Source organism: Pagrus major, chromosome 10, assembly GCF_040436345.1.
Source record: "Pagrus major chromosome 10, Pma_NU_1.0".
Classification (NCBI taxonomy): Eukaryota; Metazoa; Chordata; class Actinopteri; order Spariformes; family Sparidae; genus Pagrus; species Pagrus major.
Window position 1 is genome coordinate 17,574,193 of NC_133224.1, and position 19,089 is coordinate 17,593,281.

General features: G+C 44.9%; 1 protein-coding gene across 1 annotated transcript in view; it reads left to right on the forward strand.

The window, feature by feature from the left end:
- LOC141003391 (mitogen-activated protein kinase kinase kinase 11) overlaps nucleotides 1-18,789 on the forward strand; it is a 41,897-nt gene extending 23,108 nt beyond the window's left edge. The window contains exons 3-10 of the mRNA XM_073474717.1: nucleotides 3,883-4,031; nucleotides 5,257-5,432; nucleotides 6,625-6,871; nucleotides 9,730-9,846; nucleotides 13,015-13,186; nucleotides 13,289-13,398; nucleotides 13,573-14,202; nucleotides 16,703-18,789. Coding sequence (XP_073330818.1) covers nucleotides 3,883-4,031; nucleotides 5,257-5,432; nucleotides 6,625-6,871; nucleotides 9,730-9,846; nucleotides 13,015-13,186; nucleotides 13,289-13,398; nucleotides 13,573-14,202; nucleotides 16,703-17,292 — 2,191 coding nt within the window. The 3' untranslated portion in view covers nucleotides 17,293-18,789. The remainder of the gene's footprint in view (nucleotides 1-3,882; nucleotides 4,032-5,256; nucleotides 5,433-6,624; nucleotides 6,872-9,729; nucleotides 9,847-13,014; nucleotides 13,187-13,288; nucleotides 13,399-13,572; nucleotides 14,203-16,702) is intronic.
- Nucleotides 18,790-19,089: the final 300 nt, after the last annotated feature.

The following is a 19,089-nucleotide window of genomic DNA, read 5'->3' on the forward strand; positions in this document are numbered from 1 at the left end:
ACGCCCCACAGGAGTGATGGAATTTCTGATTTTTAATGGTATACATTATTATAAATATGGCAGTCATATCAATGTTCTCGTCATACCTCTGTGAGATAAAACTGAAATTGTCAGAATCATGGATGTATTAGGGAGAGCTGGACTTTGTGTTCCAAGATGGAGCCGCTTTCATTCCTAGTTTGTCACCGGGAGCATGCACCGAAAAAGGGGCTCTCCCCATTTTACAGCAGCTCCTTTTCCAAATGTTTGTGTATGGGAAAAATTTAAACCCACGGCAACATTACCCTGTTTTGACGTTACAGCCATTGCCATGTTGTTCTTTTGGGAGCCAGAATTGACCATATTTGGATGAGAGGGTGGAGCTGGGGAGGATATCCTGATTGGATCTGACTGAGAAGGACACGCCGTTGTAGCGTTGTCAATCCCAAGGTAGCCACGCCCTAAAGCACACTCTGCTTTATCATCATTTAACTCTGTTTTATACAGTCAATGGTCACAACCCAGTGCTCCGTTCTGAGGACTTGGTTAGGAGCCAGTATTAGCTACGCCAAGGAGGTTATGTTTTAACCCATGTCTGTTTGTTGGTTGGCTGGTTGGTTGGTTTGCAAACAGGATTACACAGAACTTCCACAAAACTTGGATGGCGAATGAGTCTCGGCCCAAAATAGGCCCCATTAACTTTTGTTTCAATTCCAGATAAAGGGACTGATTTTTTCTCACATCTTTAACGTTGCAAGATAAGCCGTTTTTCATGCATTTAGTTTATTTCACAGAGAATAATGAATGGTGGCGGGTATGTGTAAGTGAGTACAAAAGAGAACTGGTGGACCTTGGCAGAGGTATCCGCTCTGCTGAGTGCCATTCTAGTTATTTATCATATTTTCCTTCTTTGTATTTTCATGATTTTCATCACTAATGTAGGCGAGTTGTGTGTGATCTTAGATTAAAAGCTTTGTTGTGATCAGAACAATGTCTCATTCTCTGTAAACACAGATGTAACAATATAAATCCTATTCTTATTGAAAATAATACCAAAGGAAACCTACTGAGAGAGCGTGTTCACTTCTCAGAGCAAAACGAAACATCAAGTATTCCCTGGGTGGTTTCTATCGGCCCTGATCACATACATTACCACTGCCTGATTGTAAAGGGGAATTCCACTCATTTTAATCAGTTCACTTGTCACAACCTAGAGGCACGCTCAAGGCTAAAGTCAGGATATCTTGGCATCTCTTGCTTCCATTTTGACCGTTTCTGTCAGTCTGTCTGAACATCAGTCCTTTTGCTGATCCCCTCAGCAGGATAGTGAATGTGCTGCAGGGGTCTGTCGACAGAGAACACGCTAGACGTGGAGGGGAAAAGGTGAAAGCACAGAGAAAAGTGATGGTGGGAGACAATGATGAAGAGACGAGGGGACAGAGTGATGGATTGCAGCAAGGCTGCCGCAGCCATGTGATGGCGTCTCTTCAAAGAGCTGCTCTGTGCTTTGTTGTGGGACATGTGTACTGCACACTGTCCCATTGTCTCCAGTATAGACAGAGAAGGAGGCCACACACCAAACCTAACCACAGCCCTTTATCTGGGAATAGCTCTGTGTGTGTGTGTGTGTGTGCATATCTGTATGGGTTTGGCCACATCTACACAGAAAGAGAAGAGTCCCTTGATTATGGTTTGTGGTTTTATAATAATGACTTGAATAACTGTGTGATTTGTTGAGAGGGGATTCTTGATGGCTCAAGTGTCGTATATGAATTTGCATTTGGAATGAAGCAGTTCGGGTGTTTACTCTGCAATAGGGGAAAAGATTTTTTATTTTTTTTTATTAATTAAAGCAATACCACATTCACGGCTCTGCTGCATTGTGGTTATTGCAGTTACTCTCGTACGCTATGGTTTAATTTAAATCCTGTGGATTTGGACCATTTCATCCGTTCTTAAATGGTTCTGCAGCCCCATACGGTGCCTGTGTGAGACCAATTGAGCATGCTGTTACAAGAATGTTTTTGAAAGCGTCCTTGAGAACATCCAAAAGGATTCTGCTATGGTGCAAGCTACTTAAGGAATTTTCTGGTACTTTAAGGAACCCTATTTAGTGAGAGTGTACAGTGTTTTTTTTACTATCCTAATAGGCTCAGTGCCATCTCACTATCTCACAGACGCAACCTCTCAGTTTCCAGCTCCCGCGTCTATCCACAACAAACCCACGCAAGCTCATTTTCATAGTAATCTCTGCACAATCTGGAAAACAGCAAAATGAACGAGAAGCAGGCGGCAGGCAGGCAGCCCTGCTCTGAAAATGAAGGGTAATCTTTGTTCTACTATTCTTTCTCATCTGTCCACAGCCGCTCGTCTCCAAAGCCGCCACGCGGAGACGACGGCCGCCTCGGGGCGAGCCGACGAGCAGCGTTTCTGCACAGTCACAGTGTGTGGAAGTTGTAATTAAAGAACTAAATAAAAAAAGGCTGCGGCCTGCGCTCTCCACTTAGTGAGCCTCCACAGTGCGTTCAGTCAGGTCCGGGCGAGGGCTAATTGACAGTGTGGGAGATCCAAGTCCTGCGCCACGCTTCATCTTCTTAGGACACAGGGCTGCTCCCATTGTGTGGGCTCGCAAAGTCCTGTGTGCCTCTCTGTGTGTTTGTGTATTTGTGTTTGTACAGGTTTTGCATGCATGAGTTCACATTGCTTTGCAAGCACATGTTTCATCAAGCAAAAATATTCCACTGAACAAATGTGACTTAGTTCTGTACTGTCAGTGCTGTGATAATGAGTGTGTAATGCGCTGCACAAAAGCAAGAACTATAATTAAAGTTACCCTTACATGAGTTTCATCTATCTAAACAACAGCCCATTGCTTTTAGCGCAGAACTAAATGAGCTATTATCCTTTTATAAGCACCATCATACAAATATACAGAATTTAAATAGTCTGAAAGAAGGTGTCACTCATGTTAGGAAAGATACCTGATGTAATCTGGGACTGACGGCTTTGTCACCTACGCAACTGAAGGGTAACTCCAATTTTACACAGTAAGGTGTGTTTACAGGTCTTGGGAAGTACTGCTGCATATTTGATAGGCTGGTATAAAGCCTTTTGTAGCTCCAGAGGAAGCTGCATGTAATCTGATAAATTGCCTCCATTGATGTCACTCAAGTTGCGTTAATGTAGGCGCCAGGTTCCTTGAAAAGAAAGAAGAATGTGTGAAAAAAGGCGATATCTCTGGTTCTGTTGTATCAGTTTTGAGCGTTCTAGGAGTGCAGTGCAGACGAGTGGACAGCTTTTCAAAAACCTGGCTGCCTGGGAGCAACTTCAATGCTGCACTCTGTGTGAGCGTGCAGTTCTGTGGGGTCGGGCTAAGTGGCAGGGGCATAGAGTGTATTCGGACTGGGCCTTAGCTCTACCCCTCCGTTTTGTGCATTCATGCCTCGGGGGTCGGTGGCCCAATTCTAGTCGGGACAGAAGGGTAGGGTGAAATGCTCGGCCTCCATGACCCTCCACACTGAGGCTTTTCAGAGGCACACTCTCTGTCGGTCCAATATATTATGGTCCTTTTCTTTAGAACAAGCATAAAACAATTGCTGCTAGTTTGCTAATGTCTCTGTAGCTAACTAGCTTGCTTATTGCTGATTTGTACTTGACAGTCCCACATTGTGATGTATTGCACCCCCCCCATGATGGCAAATGATGCCTGAAATATAACTGAAGTCCAGCAGTGAAGTTGCTGCTCCTCTAATATCCATGCAGACTGGCAGAGTAGGAGTACAGGTTGCTAATGGTAGCCTATAAAACACTGCTAGTGGCCAGGTAATGAAGCAATAAAAGCCTTTTATCCAATTTTGGTGACTGACCGTCTCATGCCTTGCTGTCTGTGTTTTCTCCCTCCAGCTACGGTGTTCTGCTGTGGGAGCTGCTAACAGGAGAGGCACCCTACAAAGGGATTGATGGACTCGCCGTCGCCTACGGAGTCGCCGTCAACAAGCTCACGCTGCCCATCCCTTCCACGTGCCCCGAACCCTTCGCTCAGCTCATGGAAGGTGGGGACGTGTGTGTGGAAATCGAACGCCCTTGTAAGGGCAGTTTAGACAATAACTCTCAGTTCAGTGGTGTGAGAGTACTCTCGCGTGAGATCAGACTCATGTCTCCGGCACGCTCTCTCTCTCCATTTCCCCAAAGCTGGGTTCAAACCGAGAGAACAAATTCCTGTATGTTGTTTATACCGTGGCTGTGGAGAGGAAGTGTTTCGTGCCGAAGCCACCTTGTGCAATATGTTTGTACCCATTTCTGGTCAAGTTAAAAAGCAGTGTCACCTGGGTACTCTCTAACATGCTGCCGTTAAAGGCTCTGCTCCCGACATACATTAGCCAAGAAGACGACGCGGACAGCTTACATTCTTTCCTTCTCTTGGTGTCAGCTTGTCTTTCACGGTTGTATTTAAAAAAAGAGATCAGTGCACAAAACCACCGATAGCCACCTCAGAGGATTAATTAATTATTGGATTGGTTTTTGATCTGCTTGTAGTGCCCAAAGTGGTGCAGCAAATTATGCAAAACCCCCCGCAGCAAGTTAATTAAGCATAACACTTTGAATAAGTGATCAGCTTGACTCTAGATCGCGTTCACACAAGTGCCTGGAGTATGTGTAAATAAAAATTACAGGGATTGCAGGAGGCTCATTTAAAAAGAAGTGTAGTGAGTGCAGAAACATCCGGCTCAGTAATTAGTTAGTTAGTTAGTTAGTTAGTCTTCTGACTGTTTGTTCCATCTTAAAGTTCCCACCTTTCAGTAGAGGTCATAAAATTAGCATTTTTTTCAATGCAGATCTGTTTGTCTGAGGATTAATGCGGAATCAGCGAGTGACTTCCTTCTTTCAGGTCTCTTGATTCAAGAAAACATTCGAAAGAAGTGAAACTGAACAGGAAACAAGCTTTTTCCATTGTTTTTAAGGAAACGACTCAGTTTAAACTAAAAGACCTTCAATTTTTTCCAACATTAACCTCCTTAATTTCCATTTTGCTCTGCTTTGGTCTGACACTTCCTTATTTCGATTCTTTTTGCCTCAGTGTGAGGACAGCCATGTATTCATGCTTAACAGAGTGCAGTTGTAGTAGTAGTGACTCTTAACCCATAAGAACCCAGAACCAAGACCCATTTTAGGACATTTAAAGTGCTTGTTACGAGCGTGTCACTATGGGTTCTTATGGGTTAATACGGGTGCAGTGTGGACCCTCATGTCTGACTGTATTTGTTATGTATGTGACAGAGTGCTGGGACCAGGACCCCCACCGTAGACCCAATTTCAGCTCCATCCTGACCCAGCTGACCGCCCTGGAGCAGCAGGTGAAGGAAGAGATGCCACAGGACTCCTTCCACTCCCTGCAGGACGACTGGAAGCTGGAGATCCAGGACATGTTCGATGAACTCCGGGCTAAAGAGAAGGTGAGAGACACTTCCTTTTTATTCATCCGGGGTCTCATTTGTTGATTTTGTGGGATTTTGTGCACTCCAGACAAATCATAAACTCCCCATCCCATGTTTATTATACCAGTAGTGTGATGAGGTAAGTTAAGACTTGTTACCTAAACAGAAGACGTGTCTTGATGGGATCACGGGAGTTGTTGTCTTCATTGTTGAACAACTACCGTTTCTGATGCAAATCTACATGAGTCGGATAGAAATGTTCACAGATGTGTGAAAGTTTTATTCATGTAATTTTTAGTTCCTCACCCCCACTCTCTCCTGAAAGCGACAGGTGACCAAATAACCGATACCTTGAATATATTTATAGATTTTTCTGGGTGTGAACATTGTTTGAAATGTTAAGATAACATAAGCACAGAACTCAAGAAAATATATAATAAAGGTCCAGTTGTTTTATGACATTTGAATGTTACATTTTATATCTTGAATCTACTCTTGACATTTAACTTGATTTGTTTTCAGCTTTGGCAACAGATTTAAAAACAACACTCCAAACCACCAGGATACCAAGTGGCACATCTGTTCTGGTTTTTGTATTGCGTTAATGTAAACAGAATAAGATGACGGAGATTGTACTCAGCTGTGATTGGTGCATTGAAGACAGGTCCGCTGGATACATTTTCTAGAATTGTTCACACTATTACCAAACCTGTTATAAGAAACTAATAGTTATATTAATACTAATAGTCACTTATGCTGATCTTGTGTCCATCTTAGCAAACTGTTAAACCATTCAATCAACACAACACAGCTGAAAGACTCAACAAAGATCTAAAAGCTTGTTAAGATAGTGAATGAATATAAATAGCAGCTAGTTCGCCACCCTTACGCTTTAGAGATATAATATGTAACATTTCCGCATTAAAACGTCTAAAAACGACTCAACCTTTGTTGTATATTTAGGCTCTGGGGGGAGCAGCCCATAAACTGCAGCCTCTTCAGTTACCAGCACCTTTAGACCAATCTATGTTAGACTAATCTATTATGCTGTGCCACATCATATAAGATGTCAAACAGCAGCCAACCGACCCAGCGTCTCATTTCACACTGTCACCCAGTAGGAGACGTGACACTAAACCTCAGTCACACCTGACTCGACCCACTGTGATATTAAACACCTCATAATCTCTTTCATCCTCTCCTCCATCAGGAGCTGCGATGCCGCGAGGAGGAGCTGAAGCGAGCGGCTCTGGAGCAGAAGTCCCACGAAGAGTTCCTGCGGCAGCGCGAGCAGCAGCTGGCCCAATGGGAGCAGGACGTGTTCGAGCGCGAGCTCACCCTCCTCATCCTCCACCTGAACCAGAACCAGGAGAAACCCAACGTCAAGAAGAGGAAGGGCACCTTCAAGAAGCACAAGCTCAAGTGCAAGAACGGCGAGAAGATCAGCATGCCTCAAGGTGTGTGTGTCTGTTTGATGGTGTTAGTAATCATCTATTCGCCAGAAGTCTTGATGAAAAATCTTGTTTCGTGGGCCATTACTGGGTCAGATGCAAGAAGCAACAAAAACAAGAGTCAAAAAGAAATTACAAGAGAGCAGAGAAGAGGAAGTGAGGGAGAGTTTTGTGGTGCAACTGTTATAATTTTGTAGCTGAAGGTTCCTGTCAGGGCTGGACTCATGTAGGTTTAAAGGCTGATGTTTAGAAAGGGAGGCTGCAGTTAGGCGCCATTTCCTGCTGTCGTGAAGTCAATTTGTTTACTTGTCAAAATAAAATGTCAAAAGGGACAACTCCTCAAAAAAGTTCCCGCACAATTTTGTTCTGAAAAGCTCTTTCAGAACATCGTAGTAATAGATGTCGGTCCTGTGAAAGGTGGAGCACACCTGGTTTCCTCTACTGTCACACAGCCTGCTGCAGCTCACATCCAGTGTTTTTCAATGCGTGTGTGAGTGTATTTTGGGCTGAGCAAGCATGCGTAAATGCACTGTGTGCGTGTGTGTGTCTGTGTGTGTGTGTGTGTGTGTTGTGGTGAGGCCTTTCCCAGCAGCAGCAGGGCGGTGATGTGGTGGTGGCGGGGGGGGTTGATGAGAGGGGAGAGTGAGCCAACCACGCCTCGACACTTCCTGTCCATGGATACACTGCTGGCTGGCCTCGCTCACTTTCTCGCTCTCACTCTATGCCCCTCTCTCTCTCTCTCTCTCTCTCTCTCTCTCTCTCTTCCTCTCCTTCTTTTTAAGTGTCCCTCCCTCGCCCTTTTTCAATTGCTCCACTCCCATCGAGGCTCCCCAGTCAGTGTTTTTATCCTCCGTCTAACCATATCTGCCCGACTCCTTTTCCTTTTTCCCTTCCTCTTTCCACTAATATCGTTATTATCTGTGTTGCTCTTGCACTTTGTATACTTTGGACTCTGTTTTGATATAAATATTCTCTTAAAAAGAACATGCACGGGATATTCTTCTTTGGGATTTGGGCTTTTAAGGTTCTGTGGTGAAATGCAGTGTGGTATACACCTGAGGACGTGCTAATAGACTGGTGTGAAAAAGAAAAATGAATATATGTTGAAGGCTTTATAAAGATACGGCAACCAGTCCCTCTGGACCGAGCTTTGTTCTACCTAATTAACATCATTATTACTGACTAAAGCATGTCCTAGTAATTAGGGTGTAATTATCTTGGCCTGGTCCTATGTCGGTGTTTTTTTTTGTTCCTGGCGGTAGTTAAAAAACTAAGAAAAAAGTGGTTCTGTACATATTCAGAAATTATACGTGATTGCCAGGAATTCAATAAAAAATAGAAAACCGAAATGATTACGATAAAAACAATGTAATGTAAGAATGTGGAGACATTGCAGTTGCATCACAAATGTTGATGTGTCACTGTGGCTAAATGTACAAAGAAATAAATAAGATGGAAATACAGATACAGCTAAGACACGGTGCTGTAGCGTGTCAGTCCTGTACATTTCTAGAAAAGGTTTCAACATCTTTACTGCGTCATATTTTTTTAGCTTTTAGCTGAACTCTATGTAGCTCGAGTCTGTAGCTTGAGCTGGAAACAATAATTGGCCAGCTAGCCAGCGAGCTAGTTTAGCAAACATCCCCATTTATGTCGACGAGAACAACAACGTAGTTTAGTAATTAGAGGACACGGTTGATTGATTAGAGGGGGCCAATTAAGAAAACTAATGGTACACATTATGGATTGGGGGAAGTTAATTGATATTTCGAATCCACACTAATTTGAGGTAATGGTTCATAATTTGAGAGCATGAATTGCTAACTTGAGAGAATAATTTACCAGAAAACTTCCCTCCTGACAGCCACCTATTTCCTGAAACTCACTATTAGCAAAGTGGCGTTTATCAGCATAGGTTCTACTTCTAAACACTGTGTAGGCGAGCTTGATTCAACTCAGTTAACCTGAACTAAATATTAGCTCCTTTTGCCAGCTAGCCAGCAAGCTAGTTTAGCAAACATCTCCATTTTGATCAAAAACAAATAAATTAGCTAATGCTAGTAGCTGCTTGTCGTGGGGGCTGATACAAGTCTGTCTCTTGTTTAATTCATAATTTGTGCAATTGATTTATGAAGATGATATGAAACTAAATAATTAATACTACTACCTCAAATTAATAGGGATAGCTCCTTTACTGCATTTGTCGATGCACATTAATTTGAGTTAATGGTTCATAATTTGAGGGCATTGTTGCTTACATTAGTAAATTAAAGTCCTTCCAATTAGTTCTTGCAGTCAGTAAACTTATTTTTTTTAATTTCTTTAATTTAATTAATCCAACAAAATGTGTCCAAAATACTGAACTAAGTAGGGGTTAATTTGAGGGAACCAGTTGTCATTTTAAGTGATAATTACTCATTTTCAAGAGAGATTCATAAAAAAGGTTCCCCTCTAACAGATACTTTGCTCTGTAGCTCAGTAATTAGCAGTGTGACAGTTAGCAACAGCTAGTAGTTATTTGCGAGTCGAAAGGTGAAATAGCCAGTTCCCACACAAACACAGCAAAGAAATTAGCCCTGTAACACAGTAACACGAGGCTTGCTAAAGACTTACTTGAGAAAATAACTCTTCACTGTCTTCGTGCCAGGCTGAGAACTACATAACACTGAATCTCTTCCTTGGTAAAAGTCAGTACAAGCTGTTACAGAGAAATAAGGAAGCTTTAAAAAAGCATTGCAACATTCAAAACTGACAACTCTCGAATGTATGAATGTTAAGCAGAGTGAGGAGTGTGTGTATTCTGCTTGGTGTCTACCTTCCAGGTGGTCTAACATCTGCTGTATATGTTTGTGTGTGTGTTGCAGATTTCATCCACAAGATTACAGTGCAGGCGTCCCCGGGCCTGGAGAAGAGGCGGAACTCTCCTGATTTGGGTTCGGGCTCCTCGCCCTCCTTCGGCCCACGTTTCCGCGCGATCCAACGTGAGTGCAGCCGTTTCTTCCCCCCGGATAAACACACTGATGCACAGGTGCACAGGTGCACGTACCATATGTGCGTGTCTTCCTGTGATATTTAGAAAAACCAAAGAAATGCTGGATCTCTCGCCTTCTTGCATGCGCACAAAGACGATGTTGCAACATTATTTCTTTCCAGTTTCCAAATTCTCTCCTTTCATGTGCTCCCAACCACCCACTCATATTTTTTGTCTTCCCCTGTTTCCCTGTGGGCCCCCTCTCTCCCTCTCTCCCTCGCTCCCCCTCCCTCCCTCCCTGCCTCTCTCTCTCTCTCTCACACACACACCCTTTTCCCTTTTCGACAGTCTGTTCCAGTCCAAATATTATCTGACTTCCTCTCAGCGGCTCAGCACTTCTCAGCTGCTTTTTTTTTTTTCCACCGCAGCCCCCTCGCCTGCAGTTTCTGGTCGCTGCAGCGGGGGGAGCCATCGAGCCGCACTTTCCCAGGCAGAAGGAGTCCCTGGTTTATATGCATGTAGTGGCTACAGTGCGGTTTACTGAATTAAAAATAAGCAGGGAGGAATTCATTGCTCCAGGAGACGGGGGTTGAGAAGGGTTGCAGCAGAGGCAGAGATTTACAATACTCCTCTGCTTGTCGGGCTCTTAGACAAACGCCCCGAGATCGTTTCCCCCTTCGGAGGGGAAATTGTAGCCAGTAGGTCACGGGGCGTCTTAACAAAACCCAAAAGGAAATTTGCGGTACGGCAACAGGCAGTGGAAGGGATTTCTCAGAACAATTACCGCCGGGGCTCAACATGAAAGCACAAATTGCGGTGAAACATTTATCTGTAAAAGTGGTCTGCAAATCCGAAACATCTGCCAGCTTCATTTACTCATCAAATAGACGGCTGGTTTTCTTTACTTCCTAATGACTTTCCTTAATGGCAATCACTAAGCCATGAGTGTGCCTGTCATTAAAATGTGTTTAGTGGATATTTATTCTTGCCCTCTCAGTAGCGAGCGCTGATTTATTGCTCGGGCCTCCCAAACTTATTTGTCGAGAGAACCGCCAAATTGATTTGCATTAGTCCGCAGAGCTCCGTTCGACAAGACTCGGTGTAGCCGGGCACAATGAGCCCTACAGAGTGATTGTTTTAGTAATGTCTCTCATTCTGCTGAATTAGACGACGAGAAGATTAAAACATCTCGTACTTTTCAGGGACTCTTTAAATTCTGGGATTGTGCTCGTTAGCATTTTTAGCATCTCTGTAGGCTGGCTGGATCATACGTGCTGGCAGCTGGTGGATGTTGCTACCCTCATTTATTTTCCTTATCTGTGGGGGCAGGATTAGTTTTGGTTCTTTTGCTTCTCTCTTAGCCTCTATTCCTCATCCCAGTTCCAGTACCTGAGGTGAAGAAGTCTCATTTATACGTTGGTATGATGATGTTAATGCCGACCCAGCGGCGTAGCTCCAGGTTTGGCAGCGATGGCTCACCACTTTGGTCCAGAGTGAAATATCTCAAACACTCATAGGTCATTGGACTGGCATGAAATTTATCTGTGTAACCAGAGGATGAATTCTGATCCACTGAATTTTCCTCTGTTGCTACGACCAAGTTCAAATCTTTACTCATCCAATGTTATATCTCAGCATATACTTGAGGGATTGGAGCAACATTTGGTACATTCTCCCTGAGGGGGAACTGTAAAAGCTTTTTTTAGTTACCATTCTGCACATACAGTAGCATTTAGCCCAAAGCCCCCTTTGCTTAAGTGCAGCCTCACTAGCAAGGTCCACCTGCACTGTGTATAACAAAAGTTAACCTGACGTGCCAGATGGTTTGTTACACGGAAACATCTGGAACAACGATTGGACGAACCATCTGTCTATCACGGGCTAACTCCACCAGCGTACGGTGACGTGTTCACTGACATCATGTCATAAAATGCAGTCTACTTTTCTAAATACTCTATATTATGATGTGGTTGGGTGTTATTTCTAGCCTACACGAGTCAAGTTACGTTATAATAAAGTAATTGTTTTACACGTTCATAATAAGTTGTACAATGCCACGTCTGTATTGCAATTAATTGTGGGTAATTGAGTCAGTGACGTCCGGTGAAGTCTGCAGAAAGTCCGCTTGAGGGCCCTTGCCGACTGGATGAAATGTAAGTTTGAGCAGCCTTTAATAATCGCGGACTTCCCGCGAACGCAGCCACGTGCAGGCGATGGGCAGATGATGATGAGCAGCTTGTGAAAAACACAAAAAAACTGCGACCATCAAGACACATTCCATCAAAACATTGTGACATATTGCAAAAGAAAAATGTGTTGACGGAGGACTGTGCAGAGGAAAGCCACGGTCTGATCTTGATGAAATTGCAACGCCGACGCTATCACCTGACTTTTATGCTCGCTTCGAAAACATTGTGTTGGAGAGTGACGGGAGGTCACAGGAAATAATACAACATGTCTTTTCAGAGGGCATTTCTGCTTTTTCTCATTTCTGAGGCTGAATGGAGTGACCACAACTCTATGAAATTAAATCGTGAGTTTAAAGTTTCTCCTTGTTATTTGCGGTAGATGACGGCGCCACAATATTTTTGTCACTTCTTCGAGTAAGCTGTAATGTCGAGAAAGGCTCCATAAGGTGTACTGAGGGGCTGCGATGGAGGCGTTGTGGCACTAAGCCTATCATATACACGCTGCATGTGAATGAACAACCTCGGCAGCACAAGCCAGCTGGTGGGAAGAAAAGCTGGATGAGATGCGGCGCCGTATCCTGGGTGAAGTGTATGACTGGCAGGTGAAATCCAAACTTTAATTCGCACTCCGCTCTCCCTCGCATCATTTCCCGGGAGACTTTCGCTCTTTCTTCTCACACTTTCTTCTCTTTCGGCGGTTACTATCTAGACAACATCCACGTGGCGATGCAATCTCAACACTTTTTTTGGAGTTAATCAGGTCTTAAACTGCAAAAATATGATATAAAAGCTAATATTGGAAAAAAGTGCATTAAATTTTCATGTATTCCAGCTGTAGCAGGAGTCATAGAGGTGGAGATGATTGCAGGGCTGTTGATTTATTGGTGATTTTTTTAAATGCTCACCTCATTAGAATACAGCTAAACAGTCTGCATACTGATGACGAACAAGCCGATGTTAATTTCTTTTTCTCTCCCTTTTCCCTGCAGTCAGTCCCAGTGACAACAGCAGGTCGTTCGGTCTGAGCACGGCCTGGCCCCTGGAGGCGCCCTCTCTTAAACAAGCCAATGGAGACCTGAGGTTGGGCCCCCACTGGAGGCCCCAGAGCCCGAAGAGTCCCAAAAGCCCCAAAGTCCTGCGCCTTAGTCCCCAGGAAAGCAGGTACGGGAGGATTGTCCTTTACTTTTGCACATAACTATTTTAGATTTACAAGGATTTCATTAATTCGTCACCATATGTAATTGTTTTTTCTTTTCTTTTCAGTTTGTCGATGAGGGCCAAGCTCCTGGGGTCGGACAGCAATGAGAACGGAGATTCCAAGGACGACTTTGAGGAGTACAGACCCTCCACGCCTAACCTCCCTGCTCAGAATGGTATCCGACGCCTTCCATCACCGCCAACTGCTCGCCGCATATCTTCCATTAGTCACAATTTTCTCTGGCATGAATGTGAATTATAAATAAAAGCTAAATTATTAATAAATGCCTCGTCTCTTTCTCCTTCTCTGTCTTTTTAAAACTCAAGAAATGTATTTTCTCTCTCTGCAGGCTCCTCAGTGAAGGACAGCCTGCGGCTTCCTCTACCTCAGCGAGACTCGTGCAGCGAGGAAGGAGGTTCCTCCCCAGCTGGCTCCCCCAGGCCTGAGAGGGGTTCCCTCGGTGGCCTCGTTAAGAGCACCCACCGGGCCCTGCTGGGCGGTGGCTCCCTCCTGGCCTCCATAGGACTAGGTCGCTGCCTGGATATTCCCCCAAGGGTGCCCCCGCGAACTAACCCCTCTTCCCTCGGGGACCGCACCCCCTCTGAACCAGAGATCTCCCTCCCTAAACCCCTCATTTCAGACCCCCCGGTAGTGGACGATCTCATCACCTTCTCCACCTCGGAGCTGCTCCCTAAACCACTCTTGGATTTAGCTTTGCAGTACCAAGAACTGAAGCCCCTGCCCCTGACGCCACCTCCACCGAACCCGCGTGAGAGGAGCAGCCACCGGACGCCACAGATGCCGCAGAGCCCACAGAGCCCGCAGAGCCCCAGGACCCCCTTGCGGCACGGCAGGGCCAGCCCAGGGGAATGGACCCCGTGTTGCCATTCAACTAACGGGGAGCTGGGCTCTGAGGCGTGGGAGCACAAAGCTGACAGGAGGAGAAGGTCCAGCCAAGGCCTGCACGTCTCTCAGCTAGGTCAGTCTGACATCACCTTGAAGGAACAGTTCACCCAAAAAATGAAAAATCTGTCACTATAGACTTACCTCCATGCTGATGGGAAGTCAGGTGAAGGGTGTCCGTAGTCCACAAAAAAATTTCTGGAGTTTTTGCAGCAGAACAGCGTTTTTTGGGTGAACTGTTCCTTTAAAGGGTAACTCATTTGGGAGGATCAACACTTCCTGACCTTAGAGCCCTATCAAATGTTATTATGTAGGAAGTCCAGTGTTTTGGCAGCGTAACCCACATGGGTCAAAAGTCAGAATATCTTGGCCTCTGCTGCTTTCAGTTATTTTTTTTCTTCTGCAAGTCTCCCAACTTTACAAAAGTACAATACTTAACTGCAGCCCCTTTTAAAATTACACTCTCCTCTCCAGATCGGATCCATGATTTGGTTTTTAATTTATCTGCCCGCTTCATCTGTATTTCCTCAAGAGCACCAAGCATGTTTTGCTTCTCGGGGAGGCCCCCGTGCTGAAATTGGATCCAACTCTTACCTTGAATAATGTTCCTCCTCAGCATGACAATGTTCCCTCACAGCTCTTTCAGAATTATTATTGTGCCTTTTTTTAGAAAGATCTTTCTGGCACAAGGGAAGCTTCCACGCCGCACAAGCTTTTTCATTTACATCAAAGCTTGTCTTCGGCTATTTGCATATCTCAGGTAACAGCTGGCCCTTCATACTTCACTGTTAATACTCGCTTAGCATAGCTAGCATTCAATCATCTGTTGTTTCCCCCCTTTTTCAAGTCAGAGTTTTCTTTTATTGCCAAGTTGAAGATGAATGCAAAACATCCGGCGGCACAGCTGAGGTCACGCAGGCAGAAAGTGCTGGATTCAAAATTGCTAATAATCTATTCTTGACTTCACTGCCACCTCCTCACATTTAGTTTGGGAGTTTGGCTGGAGCTTCAGGAGTATTTGCCCTTCAGTCTGATCATCCCCTCACATGGAGGCATGTCAAATGTGTGCCATGTGTAAAGGATGACACATGAAAAATGATAACATTCAAGAGGGATTTGCATTCATTTCCCCTCAACATCACATACGTTATTATACTATATTCATTTTTCTTGTGGGGCATATTTATGCTTTTGTTTTAATTCATGAGTGTCATGCTAACAGACATTATCTGCATATCAGCAACACTTACATTTACAGTACATTCACATTCACATGTTTTCCCAAAGACCATTATGCGTTTCTTAGAAGCACTGGCACAGTTAAGAGCCGCGATGACGGAGGCGTGGGTATCTCTTGTTTTAAGAGCGAGTGGGCTTTACGAGGGCTTTAAGAGTGCCCCATGGTAACATTTCACACTCTATATCTGGTCCGCTTGACTCACAAAGCCTCGGATTCTCCACAGAGAGGTTCTTACAGCTTTGCCCCCAGGTACCGAGCAGACATGCCTCGCCTGTTCCGCCGCTAACAACCGTAATCTCACAAAAAACGCATGCGCTCATTACATGGGGCGCGCAGAGGCAAAAAAAGCCACACATAATTAAACCGCGAGTGTTTTAGCTAAACATCTTATTATGTTTATTGACTGTAATGACTCAGATGCATAGACAGACCGCCACAAGGTTGCTGGCGGTGAATGCGTGCTTGAAAAGAGGGAGATGAATGCAGAGGATTCCTTCACGGGGCATTTTTTCGTCTGCTCTCATGTGACTGCTGATTGCTCTTTCTCGTCGGCTGAGTGGCTGAGCAGCCTTGGAGAGTCGCTGCTGATGTAAATAACGCCATTTGGCAGACGCATCACATTTGGAAGTAGCAAATGTTCATTCAGGATGATTTATTTGGAGTTTAATGGTCTTGTCAGTGCTAATTTACACTTGCTGTTTGCTGCAGTTGCATCTCTGTCAACTAGTTACACAGCCCTGTGTTATACTTAATTGAGACTAATTGCATCAACATATTCTGCTCGTGATTGTGCACTTTTTTTGCAACAATAATGAACCACTTTCATGTTTCTGTTTGGATCGATTTCATCACACAGGTTCACGTGTTATACTAAATATAAGACAGCTGCAGGAGTGCAGAAAGAGCAACACAGCAGCTTGAGAGTCATTTGCAAATGAACAATTAAAAGCTCTGCGAGCAAGGAAAGTGAAGGGCAAGGTGATCTAGAGGTTTAATATGTTGAATATTCAGCCGTTCTCTGATGTTGTGTCTTGTTTAAAGGGGAACTCCACTGATTTTACATAAAAAGGTCAGTTTACTTGTCAAGGGGAGAACAACTTAGTCTCCTGTGGCGCTGGAGGAGCTTTCTGAAGTCCAGAAATATAATCCTGATAATGTCATAGTTACACATATTTGATAGAAATCCTGTGTTATAAACGTGGTGAATGGAGTTTGAAAGATGAGGGATGAGGGCAGGGATGGTCTGACGAAAGATGCTGTTGAGTTGCAGCTTGGGACACTTAATACTAAATGGTTGGAGTAGCCCTTTAATGTTGTCTCTTTCTGTTCTTTCTAGCTTTGGACCTGCCCTTGTGCCAAGACACGCAGGACCCTGATGACAAACCTACTTTCCACCCCAACCCAGCCCTCTGGAGCCCCAAAACCCGCCGCCTTGAGGTCAGTGTCATCCCCCGTCCCCGCCCATCCCCCATCCGCCCCCGCATCGACCCGTGGAGCTTCATCTCAGCTGGTGGCGGAAACTCAGGTGGTGGCCGCAGCCCGAACCGCTCGGACAGCAACCTTCTGGGCTACCAGCCCTCCCCTACCAACCCTTTCCACAACTGTGACCCCTTCCCCTCGCCTGACTGCGACCCATTCACCCTCAAGGCTGACCCCTCTAGCGCCTCGGACACGGCTTCACCCTTTGACCCCTTCTCGGCGCCTTTCCCCACCTCCCGTTCTGCACCCTGCTCCACTAACGGCTCGCCCACGCTGCCCTCATTCCGCATAGCGCCCCTCAACCCGGCAGACTCTCCCCTCATCGATCTTGGCTGGGCGGCTTGCGGCAAGCCCCCGGATGGCACCAAAGAGAGAGTTCACCCGCGCAGGACACTGGGTCTGAAGCCCTTCAAGTCCCCGACGCAACTCAGAGACGACAGGTTCTAAACCTGTGGCGAGGTCGTGGTTTTTACCGCAGGAACACAGTCCAGAACCCTCTCCACTACTTGGAATCTTTTTTTTTTTAAACGCACAGCCATCACTCAACCCACTGAGGGAGGTTTCCCCCCGTGGGAGCCTAATTATGCAGGTCTTATTTATACGCCAGCCTGCCGCTTTGGAAAGCAGAAAGCCAGTGAAAGGTGGTACATTGGATTGTGGGAAAGCTGCCTTTGAACCAATAGCTGGTGCCCATTTCATTCTCCCTCTCTATCTCTGTTTCGCTATCCCTTTGAAGGAGCAGAACACAGATCACTAGTCCCATCTTCAGATTCTATCAGACTGCTCATATCACCTGCTTTCATCTCCCCCCTACCTTTGAAGCATTGTGACAATGCAGAGGTGGATAAGGCGACTTGCACAGCTTCATCTGCCTCTACCTCTCTGCAGGCTGAAAGCATTCAGGACAATGGAAAATTGGAGTGCCTTATTTCGTGAAGTGTTTTTAATATATATCTTTTCAAGGTTCCTTGAATGGTTAATCTTGTGCGTAGGGAAGATGCTATGAATTTGGCTTAAATTTGAAAATCAGCTTAGCATTTCTGTGGAAGAAAACGTTGTCTGTGTGTGCGAGTGCATGTGTGTCTAGACTCATTGTTCAAGGAAAAGCTGACTGTTTTTTTGTTTTTTAAGCACTGTCTGCCTGTTGCATTATGGGAGAAAGCTCTCAGAGTGGATATTCCAGGCCACTTGTGAAATCCAAGACTAAAACCATGACCCAGGCATTCCACTTGGAAGCAGATAACATTCCAGTCACATTCCCGGGGAAATGCCAGGGATTGGACAGATTCATTTGGTTGGCAGGCTACACAGCACAGGAAACAAGACGGGGGAGCCCTCTGCATTCCCTTTATATGCCAAAGAATGCCTCTGTGACAGTGTAAGGGCTAGGACAAAGAGCGTTCGCAAATTAATTGTTTTTACCTCCATGGAGCGCCAAACGGGTGGGGACAGCACAGAGAGAGTTCAAACATTACTTTGATAGACTTTTTCTGTGGTTATCTTTGAATCCAGACTGTCTTATCTCCACCTGCCTGATGCTGTAGGTAGGTTCAACCAAATACATTTAAGTATTTGCAAATACAACACAATGTCAGTGTGGAAGCTTCATCAAGTACTTTATCTGTACAGTCCACTGGAGTAGTACCAGCCTCCCAAAGCCATCTGACAATTTGATTAACACTTCTCTCCTTGACCTTATTGAACAAACGCACCTGTCACTCAGCTGTCATCAAGTAAATACACTTTGTCTCAGCCTACCGCTAAAAAACGTGAATTGCTGTCTTTGAACAAGTGTTTGTCCATTCTGGGCCACTGTAGAAGCATGGCAGTGTAACGTGGCGGACTCCGCCTCAACACAATGACTCTTAGTTTCAGATGATCATACACTGAAACATGGTTTTGACTATCAGATTCCATTTCTTCCAATAAACCCCCTTAAATGACTCCAAATCCTACAAGATATAACGTGTAAGTGAGCGTTAGAGCTGCTGGTTTGTGGATGTTGTTACCATGGGACCCTTTCCCCTTGTTTCAGGTCTTTATGCTAAGCTAAGCTAACTGTCTAAGAGTCGGTGAAGGATAACGAACATCAAAACATTCTCTGATTACTTACTTTTCTCGTCAAATCTCAGTACATGTATTTCAGACCTGATGCTGGCTGGCTTCGTAAGACTACAGCAGGAGGGCTCCTGAACTCTTGTCCCTCTCAGTTTGTTAAAAATCCATCCTAAACCATTTGAACAC